Below are 19,178 nucleotides of genomic sequence, written 5' to 3' on the forward strand. Positions count from 1 at the left end.
CCTTGGAAAAGGCCAGAGTTCGGATTGAATAGGCCAAGGGGAAGTAAGTAGGAAAACGACGTCAGGAGATTTGGTTTTCTGGGTGTTACTAGGCTGTTAGGATACATTATGAACTGGAAGGAGAAAGGAGGGTTAGGCAGGACATTTCAAGAGTGTTTTTGCAGAATTTCAAGGACAGAGTGATGCACAGCTGGACCAGGATGGTGTCAAAGACGCCAAAGGGCACTGAATGAGAGAGGAGGGACAAAAGGAGTTGACAGGGCCAGGTAATTAAGCTGTGTGAGTCGAAAAGAAAAAGGCATTCACGGTGTTTCTGAGCTTTCAAACTTGAAGAGTTAGTTGATGCCTCTGCCAAAAATAATGTAGTTGCAAGGGGGTATCAGGGTTAGGTGGCCCATGCCACCGCCAAGATGACTGCTGTGCGGGTAAGCAGGGCTACTGCTGACTCTTCAGAAAGAGGCCAGCACAGGCCCCATGCCCTGCAGGAGACTTGAATGTCCTATCTATACGTCTTGGTCTCCACTGTCCTGCCTTCATTTCTAATTGGGATTTGCCCCCAGGTAGTTGTACCTGGCTAAGTGCATTCAAAATGGTATGTGCAGTGATCAAGAGGTGTTGAGAGGAAGTTGCTTAAAATAACGAAGATTGGATTTACTCTGTGATCCAAGGGGCAGGGCTGATAGGAGGATGCTAGGGTCGAGTATAAAAGGGTTTCTGAGAAATACTATGAGCTGACCATGGAGAGGTGTCAAAATCTAACCAAGAGCAGGATGCAAGAAACATGACTTGGAAACACGGTCCATACAGCAGAAGACTTGACTGCAGGGAGCAGTCAGTGGGAAGACTTGATTAATTCCAAAAAGGAACGCCTCTCTCTGCTAAGGGTTTTTTACAGATAGGTATAGCCGTGCTTTGCTCTTATACAAAAATGTCTGACAGGCAGCCAAAATCGATTACAGCTGTTAATTTTAAATGAAGGTTATGGAATTATTATTATTTTTGAGATGGATTCTTGCTCTGTCACCAGGCTGGGAGTGCAGTGGCATGATCTCGGCTCACTGCAACCTCTACCTCCCGGGTTCAAGTGATTCCCCTGCCTCAGCCTCCTGAGCAGCTGGGACTACAGGCACACGCCACCACGCCCAGCTAATTTTTCTATTTTTAGTAGAGACGGGGTTTCACCATGTTGGCCAGGATGGTCTCAATCTCTCGACCTCATGATCTGCCCACCTCAGCCTCCCAAAGTGCTGGGATTACAGGCGTAAGCCACCGTGCCCAGCTGAAAGTTATGAATTTTTAAGGGGTTTTCTTATTGGAAGCTTGCATACACTCTTAGTTTTTTTGTGAGTATTCCATGATCATTTGCAATGCACTTTTAGGGCAGAAATACTAGCAAATACCAATTCCTGAGTCGTTCAGACTTTTGATGCATACCTTGTAGGAGATAGTCAATACTTGTTATGGAACTGAACTGAAACACTTGCTAGATTACCGGCACCAATTGTAGTTCCAGAAGAAAAGCTACCAGGAATGCGATCTGACTGACTCTGAACTTATTAAACAATTCTCCTTCCCCACAAAAGGAGAGAAAATAGGAGGATATGGCATTACCTTAGGATGCTGGTGAGCATCTTTGATGAGCCACACAATTCAGGGTGTTAAATAAAGAAGAGATGGACTACGCAGAAAACATTGCTTTCTATTTTCAGGGCCACAGCTGGCCCATATGGAGCCATTGTTCAGATTAGAAAGGTGTCTTTCCTCAAGACACTGTACTTTAGGCTGCAGGGAAACTGTCACAGTAAATATACAAATCGACAGTGTCCACAACGGCAACGGTGCCCACGATATTGTGCAATGCACATTCTACTGTAGTGGCCCTGTTTATGCTCCAGAAACATATCTCTTTTGACAGGAGGCTGTTTCTGTCAACCCTAGTAGTGGTGTTAAAGTGCAGGTTTTGTAAGAATTCAGTAACTGGGAGTTGGAGTGGAATCCTTGCAAGTGAATCCACAACTGGTTCCTGCCCATTATGTGACAGGCTGAAGAAAGATCAATAAAAGCCACACCCTTCTTAACAAGTTTCTCTACATTTCCATTTGCTCCTTACGTAGTAAACACATGAATTCACAGTTTTGAGGAGATGAGATCCCTTTTTTGAGCTTATGGAAGGCCGGTGATGAAGCAGTGGTGAAGTGTAGACTCACTGAGGCCCCAATGGCAGGGATCCGAATTCATAAGGTCTGGGATGGGGCTGAGGGAGCTTTCAGAAGCAACTTTAAGAAGCACAGTTCTGGCTGAAAACATTTGGAGGTAAACTATATCTGAGTCCATTTCACTGGCATTATATTCATGAAGTCAAACGTGTTAAGGTAAACAGGTTGCTGAGGACTTAAGGTCCACCAATGAGCATGAGCCTTAAACAGTTCTGGAGGCAAAAGGCTTTCACCCAATGTTTTATTGAATTTAAGCTTCATTAAACATGTTCTGTAGTTAACCTTTTCCATTCCCTCTGCATTTGATATACTTCTCTTCATTCAAGGCCTAGTTCAGATGTCATCTATTCTGTGAGATCTTCTCCTAGCGAGATTTATATCCTCTGTGTTTCCTCCTCCCCCTGCCAGGTAATAGACATTTGCCATTTATTTTATTCTGTCTTGGAGCATGGCTCTGTTAGGGGTCATCATTGACATGTCTTACTAGACTGCACATTTCTTAACATCAGGGCCTTAGTCAGTCACTGGCTTGGGGCAATAAATATGTTGCTAGCAGAAATTTCATGCCTGCTGATGATTTCTAGGTTTATAATATCAATGAAAATATTGCAAAGATTCTGGTGTTCTCATGACTTAATCCAGTATCTGAAAAGCAGCAAAGACGATGTTTTCTGTTAACACACTGTTTGGGGAAATGTCAGCTGAACAAGTGTTTCAAATATGCAATCAAGGGGACTTTGGCCAATGCCAAGAAGAGATTCTACATTTTCTTCAAGACTGTCATGGCAAGGTTGTAAGGAAAATGAAATGGCATTTGTTTAGTGATCCATAAGTGAGATCTGTGCTAGAGTGTGGAAATGCCTTCTTCCACCTTGGTGAAGTGGGCAGCTATTCTGTCTAGTCCTGGTGAGGCACTGTAGCCATGTCTGAAACCAGGACCCTTGTGTCACATAACACAAAAAAAGAGTTTTAAACCCCCAAGGTTCAAAGAATGAGGGCAGCTGAGACAAGGCTACCTTCCTTCTCACTGATTCCAGGACAGAGGTGGAGCTGCCTTCAGAAAACCAAGTGCTTGACAGAAACAGCTGAAGGAGCCCAAGCTTCACAGGGGCTGTTGTGTACAGTTGATACCCATCATCCCCATCATTGCTATTAGAATTGGGGTCGATACCCATCATCGCTGTTAGACTTGAGGCTGATACCCGTCATCACCGTTAGACTCGGGGTTGATATCATCATCACTGTTAGACTCGGGGTTGATACCCGTCATCACTGTTAGACTCAGGGTTGATACCCATCATCGCTCTTAGACTCAGGGTTGATACTCATCATCGCTGTTACACTCAGGGCCGATATCCGTCATCACTGTTAGACTTGGGGTCGATACCCGTCATCACTCTTAGACTCGGGGTTGATACTCGTCATCGCTGTTACACTCAGGGCCAATATCTGTCACCACTGTTAGACTCAGGGCTGATATCTGTCATCACTATTAGAGTAGTAGCTGATATCCATCATCACTGTTAGATTTGGGGTCAATACCCACCATCACTATTAGACTTGGGGTTGATACCCATCATCTCTTAGACTCAGGGCCAATATCGTCATCGCTGTTAGACTTGGGGCCAATACTCATCATCACTGTTAGACTCAGGGCCGATATCTGTCATCACTGTTAGACTCGGGGCTGATATCCGTCATCGCTGTTAGATTTGGGGTCGATACCCATCATCGCTGTTAGACTCGGGGCCAATATCGTCATCGCTGTTAGACTTGGGGCTGGTACCCATTATCGCTGTTGGACTCGGGGCCGATATCCATCATCACTGCTAGATTTGGGGTCGATACCCGTCATCACTGTTAGATTCGGGGTTGATACCCGTCATCACTGTTAGACTCAGGGTCGATACCCATCATTGCTCTTAGACTTGGGGTTGATACTCGTCATCGCTGTTACACTCAGGGCCGATATCTGTCATCACTTAGACTCAGGGCTGCTATCTGTCATCACTGTTAAGAGTAGGGACTGATATCCACCATCATTGTTAGATTTGGGGTCAATACCCATCATCACTATTAGACTTGGGGTTGATCCCGTCATCTCTCTTAGACTCAGGACCAATATCGTCATTGCTGTTAGACTCGGGGCCAATACTCGTCATCACTGTTAGACTCAGGGCCAATATCTGTCATCACTGTTAGACTCAGGGCTGATATCTGTCATCGCTGTTAGATTTGGGGTCGATACCCATCATCGCTGTTAGACTCGGGGTTGATACTCGTCATCACTCTTAGACTCAGGGTTGATACTCGTCATCGCTGTTACACTCAGGGCTGATATCCGTCATCACTGTTAGACTCGGGGTCGATAACCGTCATCGCTGTTAGACTCGGGGTTGATACTCGTTATTGCTGTTACACTCAGGGCTGATACCTGTCATCATTGTTAGACTCAGGGCCAACACTGTCATCGCTGTTAGACTCGGGGCCAATACTCGTCATCACGGTTAAGACTCAGGGCCGATATCTGTCATCGCTGTTAGACTCGGGGCTGATATCCATCATCGCTGTTAGATTTGGGGTCAATACCCATCATCACTGTTAGACACAGGGCCGATATCTGTCACTGCTGTTAGACTCAGGGCCGATATCCGTCATCACTGTTAGACTTGGGGTTGACACCCATCATCACTGTTTGACTCAGGGCTGATATCCGTCATCGCTGTTAGATTTGGGGTTGATATCTGTCATCGCTGTTAGATTTGGGGTTGATATCTGTCATCACTGTTAGACTTGGGGCCGACATCCGTCATCGCTGTTAGACTCGGGGTCGACACCCGTCATCACTGTTGGACTCGGGGCTGATACCCATCATTGCTGTTAGACGCGGGGTCGATATCTGTCATCGCTGTTACATTTGGGGGTCGATATCCGTCATGACTGTTAGACTCAGGGCCGATATCCGTCATCACTGTTAGACTCGGGGCCGATACCCATCATCGCTGTTAGACTCGGGTCCGATACCCGTCATCGCTGTTACACTCGGGCCGACACCCGTCACCGCTGTTGGATTCGGGTCGACACCCGTCACCGCTGTTGGACTCGGGGTCGACACCCGTCACCGCTGTTGGACTCGGGGTCGACACCCGTCACCGCTGTTGGACGCGGGGTCGACACCCGTCACCGCTGTTGGACGCGGGGTCGACACCCGTCACCGCTGTTGGACGCGGGGTCGACACCCGTCACCGCTGTTGGACGCGGGGTCGACACCCGTCACCGCTGTTGGACGCGGGGTCGACACCCGTCACCGCTGTTGGACGCGGGGTCGACACCCGTCACCGCTGTTGGACGCGGGGTCGACACCCGTCACCGCTGTTGGACGCGGGGTCGACACCCGTCACCGCTGTTGGACGCGGGGTCGACACCCGTCACCGCTGTTGGACGCGGGGTCGACACCCGTCACCGCTGTTGGACGCGGGGTCGACACCCGTCACCGCTGTTGGACGCGGGGTCGACACCCGTCAACGCTGTTGGACGCGGGGTCGACACCCGTCAACGCTGTTGGACGCGGGGTCGACACCCGTCAACGCTGTTGGACGCGGGGTCGACACCCGTCAACGCTGTTGGACGCGGGGTCGACACCCGTCAACGCTGTTGGACGCGGGGTCGACACCCGTCAACGCTGTTGGACGCGGGGTCGACACCCGTCAACGCTGTTGGACGCGGGGTCGACACCCGTCAACGCTGTTGGACGCGGGGTCGACACCCGTCAACGCTGTTGGACTCGGGGTCGATACCCGTCACCGCTGTTGGACTCGGGGTCGATACCCGTCACCGCTGTTGGACTCGGGGTCGATACCCGTCACCGCTGTTGGACTCGGGGTCGTACCCGTCACCGCTGTTGGACTCGGGGTCGATGCCCGTCACCGCTGTTGGACTCGGGGTCGATGCCCGTCACCGCTGTTGGACTCGGGGTCGATGCCCGTCATTGCTGTTGGACTCGGGTCGATACCCGTCATTGCTGTTGGACTCCGGTCGATATCCGTCATCGGTGTTGGGCTCGGGTCGATACCCGTCATCGGTGTTGGACTCCGGTTGATACCTGTCATTGCTGTTGGACTCGGGTTGATACCCATCATCAGTGTTGGACTCGGGTTGATACTCATCATTGCTGTTAAACTCAGGTTGATACCTGTCATTGCTGTTGGACTCAGGAGCTCTGACTGTAGGGCTGCTGCTCCAAGGGGCATCTGAAAGCAATCAGAATCTCCTGTGGCTGTGTGTTCAAAATGCAGATTTCCTAAACCTACTAAATCTATCTCTTAGCATGGGACCCAGAAATCTGAATTTCGAACCACCACCCAGGAAATTCTGATGCACACTAAAATATGAGAACCATCGTGGAAGGGGCTGGAAGTAGAGGGCTACACACAGAGAAGAGCCGAGATTCAACATGACCTCTTTGTCACTGGGCCTTCATAAAACATGGGAAAATACAAACTACAACAACAACTAGGTGAGAGTTACAAACACGGCTGAGAGGCAAGCTATATTTCTGATGTAATTATACTGATGTTATGTATTATGTAATTATATCCTGTTTTAAGCAGATCTGATATGTAAAAATATGAACAGGTAAATTAACAGGTGATTAGTCATCTTCCCAAAGGATTCTTTCCGCATTCATCACTTTGATTCTGATTGCCAAACATTTAAACTAGAATTTGATTTACATACAACTTTGGAACACAAGCTATATCAAATGTTTACTCCCAAACTCTTTCCTTGTGTTTCTATGTACTGAAGAGTCTCAGAAGTATCTCTTTCTTGATGGAAGGGATCAAACTTCTTTTTTCCTCCCAAGCACAATGGAGCTGATTCTCACTATCTTCAAGAAAAGACCTGCCCTGACACTAATAAAAAAATTGATGTATAGCTATATTTTAAACAGAAAATCACTCTGAATATGCTTTGCATAAACAACCGACTGGTCATCTGAAATCATTTCTATTTCCTAGTGGAATTTATAAAGAATCCAAAATGCTAGAGTTTAAGATAGAAATTAAAAACTGAGAAATCTTTCTTTCCTTTCAAATACTCCTTTTAGAAAGACTGAAGTGTTTAGTGTGCTGCAAAATGGCTTTGGAGTCAGACAGGCCTTGGGTGAAGTCCTGATTCCACCATTTGCTAGCTGTTTAAATTAAATAGGGTTACTTAATTTCTCATAGCCTCAGTGTCCTCTCCTATAAATGGAAATAAAATAATCAACATTGGAGGGGTACTCAAATCCAAGCTAATGTTTCAACCTTGTTCTTATAAAAAGTTCTGAGAACACAGATAAGTTACTATCAATAAATAAATCAGATGCAAATTCCACCCCAACCATATTAATTTAAATCTACGTGAGATCAAATAGAAAACAGCTATTCACTTTTTTTTTTATTAAATCCTAATGGAAATAGAGATACTATAAGATGACAAATACGGACCCTACAGGTATCTAGAGTCACAAGAATAAAACAAGAGGTTTTGGTGGTCATTTCTGCAGAGGCTGTGAAAGTGTGACAGTAAAAGCTGCCAGGCACCCGTTCTAATCTTGTAAGAAGCTCAATTATTTTTTTGGATGGCTACCAAACAAGGAGTGTTCCTTCCCAGAGAAGTTCTGATACCTGTGGCTGTCCTGACAGACCATCAAGGCTGGCCTCTCAGGAGAGCGGCAGTCTGTGCTGTGTGGCGTGAACTAAGAATCCCCAACAAGGTCTTCACTTGACATGCCTATGTAATTTCCACTGAATGCAAGAAGATTCAGGACTCCAGGACAGTTTAATAGTAATAAAACTTTCTCAACTAATCACTATGAAGTTGAATTAAAAATCCTACAATGGGGGCTCTAAAAATTGCTTTATTGCAACTGCATTTTCTGAAGAGCATTCAGGGATTCAAAGATCCTATCATATTTAGACAACTCTAACCATGTTAATTCTGCATGGTCTACCGAGTATATCACAGCAAGAACTAGATGTGGACCAATTCTAGCCTCAGCAGGTAAGGAAAACATACCTGGGTACTAACCTCCACTCTGGCTATAACATCAATTCTGAATCAAATCCAAGATACTAAGCTTTATCCCCAGCACTAAAACCTAAGACTCTACTTGGTAAGATCATAAGCTGTTTCTTCTTAAATTCAAAATGCTTAGGTGAATGTTTCTAATTAAAAACTCTTTCATCAGCAACACCTTCAGTCATACTTATCAATACATTTTAAACAAATTATCATTAAGTGTTAGTCACCACAAGACAGATAAGATTATGTAAAAAATACAATCTCTACAAAAGAGGCTTATATTTTATTTTTAAGATACTGTCATGGGGAATATTAATTACCACTACAAAAAGCTTTGTTAATAATACCCAAAACAAACTTTTATTCAGTCCATTTCTGTTCCTACTTATAAGAATTTTTTTTAAATTTTATTATTATTATACTTTAAGTTTTAGGGTACATGTGCACAATGTGCAGGTTAGTTACATATGTATACATGTGCCATGCTGGTGTGCTGCACCCATTAACTCGTCATTTAGCATTAGGTATATCTCCTAAAACTATCCCTCCCCCCTCCCCCCCACCCCACAACAGTCCCCAGAGTGTGATGTTCCCCTTCCTGTGTCCATGTGTTCTCATTGTTCAATTCCCACCTATGAGTGAGAACATGCAGTGTTTGGTTTTTTGTTCTTGCGATAGTTTACTGAGAATCATGACTTCCAATTTCATCCATGTCCCTACAAAGGACATGAACTCATCATTTTTTATGGCTGCATAGTATTCCATGGTGTATATGTGCCACATTTTCTTAATCCAGTCTATCATTGTTGGACATTTGGGTTGGTTCCAAGTCTTTGCTATTGTCAATAGTGCCGCAATAAACATACATGTGCATGTGTCTTTATAGCAGCATGATTTATAGTCCTTTGGGTATATACCCAGTAATGGGATGGCTGGGTCAAATGGGATTTCTAGTTCTAGATCCCTGAGGAATCACCACACTGACTTCCACAAGGGTTGAACTAGTTTACAGTCCCACCAACAGTGTAAAAGTGTTCCTATTTCTCCACATCCTCTCCAGCACCTGTTGTTTCCTGACTTTTTAATGATTGCCATTCTAACTGGTGTGAGATGGTATCTCATTGTGGTTTTGATTTGCATTTCTCTGATGGCCAGTGATGGTGAGCATTTTTTCATGTGTTTTTTGGCTGCATAAATGTCTTGTTTTGAGAAGTGTCTGTTCATGTCCTTTGCCCACTTTTTGATAGGGTTGTTTGTTTTTTTCTTGTAAATTTGTTTGAGTTCATTGTAGATTCTGGATATTAGCCCTAAACCAGGAAGAAGTTGAATCTCTGAATAGACCAATAAATAACAGGCTCTGAAATTGTGGTAATAATCAATAGCTTACCAACCAAAAAGAGTCCAGGACCAGATGGATTCACAGCCGAATTCTACCAGAGGTACAAGGAGGAACTGATACCATTCCTTGTGAAACTATTCCAATCAACAGAAAAAGAGGGAATACTCCCTAACTCATTTTATGAGGCCAGCATCATCCTGATACCAAAGCCGGGCAAAGACACAACAAAAAAAGAGAATTTTAGACCAATATCCTTGATGAACATTGATGCAAAAATCCTCAATAAAATACTGGCAAACCAAATCCAGCAGCACATCAAAAAGCTTATCCACCATGATCAAGTGGGCTTCATCCCTGGGATGCAAGGCTGTTTCAATATATGCAAATCAATAAATGTAATCCAGCATATAAACAGAACAAAAGACAAAAACCACATGATTATCTCAATAGATGCAGAAAAGGCCTTTGACAAAATTCAACAACCCTTCATGCTAAAAACTCTCAATAAATTAGGCACTGATGGGATGTATCTCAAAATAATAAGAGCTATCTATGACAAACCCACAGCCAGTATCATACTGAATGGGCAAAAACTGGAAGCATTCCCTTTGAAAACTGGCACAAGACAGGGATGCCCTCTCTCACCACTCCTATTCAACATAGTGTTGGAAGTTCTGGCCAGGGCAATTAGGCAGGAGAAGGAAATAAAGGGTATTCAATTAGGAAAAGAGGAAGTCAAATTGTCCCTGTTTGCAGATGACATGATTGTATATCTAGAAAACCCCACTGTCTCAGCCCAAAATCTCCTTAAACTGATAAGCAACTTCAGCAAAATCTCAGGATACAAAATCAATGTACAAAAATCACAAGCATTCTTATACACCAATAACAGACAAACAGAGAGCCAAATCATGAGTGAACTCCCATTCACAATTGCTCCAAAGAGAATAAAATACTTAGGAATCCAACTTACAAGGGACATGAAGGACCTCTTCAAGGAGAACTACAAATCACTGCTCAATGAAATAAAAGAGGATACAAACAAATGGAAGAACATTCCATGCTCATGGGTAGGAAGAATCAATATTGTGAAAATGGCCATACTGCCCAAGATAATTTATAGATTCAATGCCATCCCCATCAAGCTACCAATGACTTTCTTCACAGAATTGGAAAAAACTACTTTAAAGTTCATATGGAACCAAAAAAGAGCCCGCATCGCCAAGTCAATCCTAAGCCAAAAGAACAAAGCTGGAGGCATCATGCTACCTGACTTCAAACTATACTACAAGTCTACAGTAACCAAAACAGCATGGTACTGGTACCAAAACAGAGATATAGATCAATGGAACAGAACAGAGCCCTCAGAAATAACGCCGCATATCTACAACTATCTGATCTTTGACAAACCTGAGAAAAACAAGCAATGGGGAAAGGATTCCCTATTTAATAAATGGTGCTGGGAAAACTGGCTAGCCATATGTAGAAAGCTGAAACCGGATTCCTTCCTTACACCTTATACAAAAATCAATTCAAGATGGATTAAAGACTTAAACGTTAGACCTAAAACCATAAAAACCCTAGAAGAAAACCTAGGCATTACCATTCAGGACATAGGCATGGGCAAGGACTTCATGTCTAAAACACCAAAAGCAATGGCAACAAAAGCCAAAATTGACAAATGAGATCTAATTAAACTAAAGAGCTTCTGCACAGCAAAAGAAACTACCATCAGAGTGAACAGGCAACCTACAAAATGGGAGAAAATTTTCGCAACCTACTCAGCTGACTTATAAGCATTTTATAGATTTTCATTCATTTTTTTCCCATTGTTGTTTTAACCACTCTAATAATCAGTTCTGTTTGAAACAAAATTGAACTCCTACTGTTATTTTCATTTCTGAGGTTTTGTAAAATTAGCCCGTCTTCATATGTTCCTAGATTACAGGACTTTTCAAATTAATACACTATTGGGACATTATCCCACAAGAGACTGAGTAAGAAAGACTGTATATTTAATATTTACAAAATCATCTCCAAGGGGTGGTAGACAGCAATAATAGCAAGGATAGCCTTGACACTATTATGCATAAAGAAACCATTTTATCACTTTCTCATAGTACTCAGATTTGAAAGGCTCAGGTTAGGGAAATTTTTAAAAAAATCTCTACCAATAGCAAAAAAAAAGAAGAAAAAAAGACCTTCAATTAATAGCTACTTCTGAAAATCGCTTTGTATTGTAATATGTGGGTTAACCCACTTTTAACTAAGGAAAATATAGTAAAGAAAAATGTATTAAGAAGTTAAGAGAATTGTATTCAAATTTATATTCAATTTTGGTTTCTATGTTTTAGCTTTCATTGGCATTTTATTAACTGGTAGAAATTTACAACAATGTTTTAATGTCAGTCATTCCAGATTAGTTATTCAAGAAGATGTGAGGATGGATGTTTAGTACTAGACCCATTATGTCAATAAATTAACATCAAAGTCAAGATGAAAAATAAAAACCTATGCCTCTTCACTCATCCCACGTGCATTGATGGAAATCCTGGTCTGTGTGAAGCTCTCAACATGTGTGCAGGGTAGGGTTCAGTCGAGTCTATGAAATAAACCGACTGCAGATAACAAGAGAAAAGTACACATTTTTAAGGTACACAGGGGCACCGCAGGAAAGAAAAGTGACATCTAGAAGCATATATACCCTCTTTATAGAGGAGAGGGGAGGGAGGATGGAGCAGACAAATTAGGGGAGCGTAAATGGTTTTGGGGAATGATGAATGAGGCCCTCAGAAGAACAGGTGACAGCCCGTGACAAAGTCTCTCTGGGTGTGGTGTCACCTCCAGTGTCCTCTCCTGTGATCGGAGTTAATTCCCCTGGTTCATGGCACTTCCAGGGAGGGAGTTCACAACTGAGTTCTCTTTGGAGGATCAGTCTTTGGGCAGATAACGGAGTTCAGAGAGAGCCACTCCCTGCATCTGCCGTTCCCCAAGTGCCCACAATTTGAAATAACCTGCACACCAAAGCAGCATTTCTTAAGGTAGCATCTCCTGAACTCTTTCAAGAGCAACAGGTAATAAACACATATTTAAGATAAAGCGTGTCCTTAAGAAACTTACAAGAAATTATCAGAATAAGTCAGGTAGAAATGTTGACTAGCCAGAATGAATGGAAAGTTCTTATAAAAGTCAAATCTGATACCACATTCACATTTGAATAAAAATGGTAGAATGTACACCATAATCTAGTAAGAGTGAGATTAGGGTGGCCTTTTTGTTTTCAATATATTTTAAATCATTTACATTTTAAAATAAATATTATTTTGCAATCAGGAAAAAAATCAAAATCAAAATATATGTCTATGAATAAACACTGCAAATAAAAACACTGCAAATAGATAAACTATTTGTTGATTTAGGTTGTTGGTGGCTTATGGGATTTCCATCTGTTTTAAAGTTACTGGGTCGTTATTACAGAATTTTAATAGATTTAATTCAATAATAAAAGTGTATGGAAATTTCAAGTTCTTCAATTAGAATAATCTATTATATATTGGGAGCAAAGACCTCATTTGCCATTTTTATAGAGTACAGCAGTGAAGGAAATGAAGATGTGTCCTCTATTTGTAATATACTTTTTTCTTTTTTTTTTTGAGACCAAGTCTGGCCCTGTTGCCCAGGCTGGAGTGCAGTGGTGCGATCTCAGCTTACTGCAGCCTCCGCCTCCCAGGTTCAAGTGATTCTCCTGCCTCAGCCTCCCAAGTAGCTGGGACTACAGGTGTGCATCATCACGCCCAGCTAATTTTTTTTAATTTTTAGTAGAGACGGGGTTTCACCATGTTGGCCAGGCTGGTCTTGAACTCCTGACCTGCAGTGATTCACCCGCCTTGGCCTCCCAAAGTGCAGGGATTACAGGTTTGAGCCACCGCGCCCGGCCTGTAATATACTTTTTCAAACTCTTGCATGATGTCTAGTCTAGATGGAAAGTGGCAGAAGAAACCCACATCGATCCACTTGTCACGATCTATTTCTTTACTATTATTAGGATGACTCTTCTACTGTCATTAAAATGGACTATGGTCATTTATGGTTCCCTAATTTCCAAATGCTTTCATAATATTAATATGCTGCCCTGGGGGAAAAAAAGAAAATTAAAACAATTCCTCGCTGCATTTCAGAAAAGTACCAGTAGCCTTGACCTTCCTGTTTTGAGAAGGGACCCTTCCTCACTTCAGGAAGTCCTACTTACATCATTGACCATTTTTCAAATTCTGTCATGTTGTTTGTAGTGTCACTTCAGGCTGAATCATTCTTTTCAGAAATGGCACAGTTTGTGATATCTCTGTAGCTTTTCGTATTTAATACAACTCAACTGTCACTTTAAGTGAAAAAATTCTGATTGAACATGAGAAATTCTCTGTTAATGAAGGCTTATGTCCTTCTGGCCATGAACAAAGGGTGCTTGGTACTTGCTAGTTCCATTTAAATACCGTATTATTTTATAAAGTTAATTGTGGACTTTCAAGCATCCTTTAAACACTATTGAATTCATTTACTCATTTTGCCAGATAATGGGGAACAGAAGGGGGCAGAGAAGGCCCTCTGAGTCAGTCCCACGTCACAACTGAACAATGCAGGAACTGAGCTAGGAAGCACAGCACCCCTATCCGTTATTCCAGTTTTAAGCAAGGCCTGATTCAGAGTCTCATTTTCATGGAGTTGTGTTTAGATTTGAGACTTGGTTTATGTTCTTTTCGGTAAGAACTAAGTACTTCTATTTCCTAAAGTCACATTCATCAGATTGCTGAATATGGACATTTTAAAGTTAAGAGAAGTAGGTTTAGGATGTGGCACTGGATATAAATGCAGAGGTGCTCCCACGTGCCCGGGCATGGTCATCGTAGTGCAGTGGAATACAGATGCATGCTCAAAGGAGGTAAGGGGGAGAGACCCATAGTGGTCTCTGCATGGAGCTGGCATGACTCCATGGCACAAAACAAGAGAGACAAGAGCGGGCCAGGCACGTGTGGGGACGCACAGGGTTTGATGTCACAGTAAGGTCACTTAGATTTAAAATGTCTTTAGAAGCAACAACCTGGTAAAGCAACTCTCAACTTTGGAGAGAACCATTTTACTTTATCTTTTTTTTTTTTTTTAAAGCATCATAGCTTTATTCTCATACTAAAACTTTAAGTTGAAGTCATATTTTGAGGAAGCTCTTAGTTAGAAATTACAAATTACCTGCATTTTCAAAGTCAAGAAAAAACTTCTTTTTGGTTCTGCAGCAGATCAAACTGGCTCTTAAATTGTTATTTTAACAAATTAACATTACCTTGAATAATGAATTCAAGTGGTATTTGGGGTGGTGAATTACAGAGCTCACACCCGAAAGCCATGTGAACGGCTAAATTGCCAACGGCAAATGAAACTGGCCACTAGTCAGTTTACTACAATTTCAGGTGCAACGTTACGGAATGAAGGCAAAGCTCAACGAAGAACCCACAAAATGAAATGATGCAGACCAACCTTTTATTGCACCCACAATATTTTGGTCTAGTCCTTTCCGGTTGTCATTGAGTCCTCTTTTCCTCTTCCCATTGGGTAAGGAGTTAGCCAAAGTCTTGTCATCAAAAAACGCACACACCAGTTTTCTAAACAGAAGGCTTCCTGAGCGAGTGTAGTTTGACAATATAGAGTCCAGCTGAGATTTAGGCATAAACACGTCAAAGCCTTCAGCAAGTTGTACTTCTGGCTACCAAAAGAACACAAATATTTCATTAAAAGCAAGATTTGAAGCATTTGACTTTGGGTACATGAGCAACAAAAAAACATCACTAGCTACTGAAATGTACATATCCTACAAATGAAAACACTCTTGGCTTTCTTTGTGTGCCAGGATCTGCTATTTATAAAACCAAGGACTAGTTATAACTTACGAAACAAGATGCTCTAATTCCAATATTGAGCCTTGTCAAAAGCAATGGAAAGAAAATAGCCGAGAGAAGGCTGGATAACCACAAAATCCTATCATTCTAGAGCTAACAGGGAGTTGAGACTTCTGGATGAAATATCCTCATTTTGTAAACAAAGGAACTAAGGCCCAAAGAGATCATAAAAAAAAAAAGATTGAGAAATAATTCAAATGTGCTCAGTGCAGTACAGTTACAGATCACTTTCTCATACACTAAATAACTTAATTTCTTTCCCCTAAGGACACAGATACGGGGCTAACCCAGAAGGCCCCTGGCTCCTCCTGCTATGCCAGTGGCTTTTAGCTGCGGAGCTATTTTTTTCCCCCAAGGAAAACTTTTGTAAACTAATACGTAAAATAAGTAAAAATGATGAGCAGGTTTCCCAGGCAGTTTAAATCCACTCCCCATCCCTAATTTTGGGAGGAAAACATGAAACTATGTCCCAGATCACCCTTGGAAAACCAATGTGCTAGCACACTGCTTCCCTGGCAGGGACATCCTGACTGGGATATGGAATCAGAAGACGTCCAAGGTGCCTTTCAACTTGGATGCTATCGCACACGCTCGGCGCTCAGCACGCCTTCTCCAACAGCACGCCATGAGGTTTACAACTCACCTTTGAATCTTTCAACCCAGTGCACACCCTTTCCTTTACAAAGCCTTCCAAATGAACTGATCTCCTAACTCCTTCCTGCCATGGAGGTGGCTACAACTCTCTGTTCCTGCTGTTCATTTAGCAGACATATGATTCTATTTCTTACACTGTATTAGAATTATTTGTTAGATCGCAGCCCTCCCTGATCCTGAAGCTCAGACTTTGTATCTCTAGGATCTGGCATATAGCAGGCGCTCCATAACTTCTCATGGAATAGACGAAAGTTCATTAGTCATAACCTGCACTACCAAGTCATTTACTTGATTGTTGGTTATGACATGGTAGCTGTAAAATAATAACTTTAATATGAAGAAATGCAATTGGTACACTGTTGTTAGGAAAAAAGTCTGAAGAAAACCTCACTGAATTAAGACATGCTGTCAAAGCTGATTCTTAGATCTCCTATTCATCACTCTGCAAAACTGGCCCTGCTTTGCAGTTTCTAAATCACATCAGAAATGTGAGGATCCAGGATTAATTTCTCTCCTGGATAGTAAGAATGGTTATTTTTGTTTTTGTCCTATCACTTTTCAACATGCCACCCCACCTATGGTCAAAGTAAACAGGGCTCAGAGCATAGCTTAAATTCTTTGGATGACACAGGAAGGAGTTTGGTCCTGGTCCCTCCAAAATAGAACTTTTAACTGGAATATCCAGAAAGTCATCTCACGCTTCTGCTTCACTTTGCCATTCCATGTTTGGTCTCTGAATGTTTGGTGAATATCACCATACACAGCCATACTGTCAGGTTTTCCCCTTAACTTCTGCATCTTGCTGCTTGCTGGTTCCAGGTCTCCAGAGGAGGTTGTCTGAGCTGGAGGCTGCATCCCTAGTTCCCAGAACAGAGGTGGTACATACCAGGCACTCAATAAGTCTTTGTTGAATGATTCAATGTAGACACTATTAGGATTGAAAGAATTTTACCATCATAATTTAAAATGAAGTTTTATTCATAACCAGAGTTTTATTTTGCACATCCTATGCTGCATTTAGAACTTTTGTTCTAAATGAACTGATCTTGGATTTTTGCAAAGTGCTCCTGTATCATTTGAAAGCCATTAAAAAAAAAATCCAAGTTTATCTTACAGAAGCAGCTACTCACAGCTATTTGAGGGTCTAGGGTGGTTCAGACGCTCTTAATGGCAAGAGAGGAAGGGGAAGGACACTAGTTACTCATATAATCTCAGTTTGATTCTGATGCCATTAAACAGGTACTTAAAACACTGACCTCTGAGACTTCCCCTTTGATTCATCCTGTGAACATGGACCCCAGTTTGAAAAACACTGACCTGAATGAGCTACCAGGCGGAACTGGCCACTCCTTTCTTCATGTGCTCATACTATTTTCTAAGAACTCTGTTTACAGCACTTTTCACGCAGCATTTGCTTAGCTGGGAGTTTGCATTTGTCACTGGGATGAGGACTCTTGTATTTGGAGTGTCAAACACCCATTGACTGCCCAATAGATATTTGTCAGAATAAACAAAACAATATGTAAGAATTCATTTAAAATGACTGGTGTTGATTCACAGATCTTTTATCCCTGTATAAAGAAAGTGGGTTTGAAAGTTTGTCACGCTGTGCTCAGCACACCTGTGTCTTCTAACAGTTCATGTGGTACCTGCAGGAGTTGGGTGACCTGGAGAACAGTGACCCAGCTGTTTCAATACCTATTCACTGAGCCCCCTCCATGTGTAGGAATCTGAAGGCTGGTTCTGCAGGCAAGAAATATGCACAAATACCTATCCTATAAAGTCGAACGTGATAAAACATGAGAGAGAACAGAGCAAGTACTGTCTGAGACAGCATCAGGCAGGACTTGGCTGCTGGGGGTGCGGGAGGAAGGGGGCTCTTGGGGCTCAGGAGGGGATAGGACAGTGTTTTAACAGGATCTTGAAGGTAGGATTCAAGAGATAGGTACAGCCGCTGTTTCTGGTATCTGCCACAACTCCTAACAACTAAGTATCTGGAGGTTTCTGCAGAGCTAAGAGACTTCCCATGCAGACGCTGTCACTGCTTTCCATTCCACTTTCCACTGCCAAATACTGTTATTTTGAACTGTTCTTTCCAGATCAAGGAACATGAATTCACCCCCTTGCAAGCACTTTACAAAGGAGGAAGTAGTCTGATTAGTGGAGGCGGTGGTGGCAGCGGCAGCCGGGGCACAGGTGACTAGGCTCTGTCCTTCCTGTTTTTCTCAGCCTGTCTCCTATTCAGATTTCTGAGCCAGAAGTGAACGAGCGCCAATGCTATCTACGTGTGCCAGGTGCCGCAAGGCAACAACGCCTTAAAAGAACAAAAGAGGGCAGCTTTGTTTTCTGAAACATGAAGAAAAGATGACGTTCACTAATCTCACATGTTCACTACGAAATCTTTTTATTTCCTCCATTTGATAAATATAATCACAGTGGATTACTATCACATAATGATCCACATCTTTGTACATATATTTAAAAACAGGATAAAGCTCTTTCTTTAATTGTATCATTGAAATCTCTTAGTTTACTGGCTCTAGTTTAAATGAGATCTCTCTACTTACTGATAGCTATGACACAAACCAACACTCTTCCAAATGAATATCATTTTGAAAACTAGACTTCTCTTGACAGATTCACAATTTGATACTCAAGCCAAAATAGAAAGCAAATATGTTAATTTACAGATTTTAGTGATTACTGAAGTAATACAATTTTTAAATGATGACGTCTAAACGAACAGTTCAAAATAACAACTAAAGTTGGGGCAGGATTTAAGACACTTAGAGTCATCATTTTAAGAGTTGGGAGTCTGAATTTCCACTATAAATTTGGATTTTCATCTACGTCCTGCCTATTTTAGGCACCTTGGCCACTTAGTACAACAGTGTATCAAATGCTGACTTTTCCTTATTCATCTCACACTAGGTGAAGTTCTGGAGGCAAACACTGCAT

The 19,178-nt window shown here is 42.3% G+C and overlaps 1 protein-coding gene across 50 annotated transcripts in view; it reads right to left on the reverse strand.

The window, feature by feature from the left end:
* The window catches only part of BEND7 (BEN domain containing 7), a 94,837-nt gene that overhangs the window by 31,252 nt on the left and 44,407 nt on the right, over positions 1 to 19,178 (reverse strand). For 47 of the 50 annotated variants that reach the window (XM_054521934.1, XM_054521925.2, XM_054521932.1 and 44 more), the window contains one exon: positions 15,148 to 15,373. In XM_054521934.1, coding sequence (XP_054377909.1) covers positions 15,148 to 15,373 — 226 coding nt within the window. The remainder of the gene's footprint in view (positions 1 to 15,147; positions 15,374 to 19,178) is intronic. The other 3 variants (XR_008510287.2, XR_008510285.2, XR_008510286.2) reach the window with 1 other exon arrangement.

The sequence above is a fragment of the Pongo abelii genome, chromosome 8 (genome assembly GCF_028885655.2).
Source record: "Pongo abelii isolate AG06213 chromosome 8, NHGRI_mPonAbe1-v2.0_pri, whole genome shotgun sequence".
Taxonomy (NCBI): Eukaryota; Metazoa; Chordata; class Mammalia; order Primates; family Hominidae; genus Pongo; species Pongo abelii.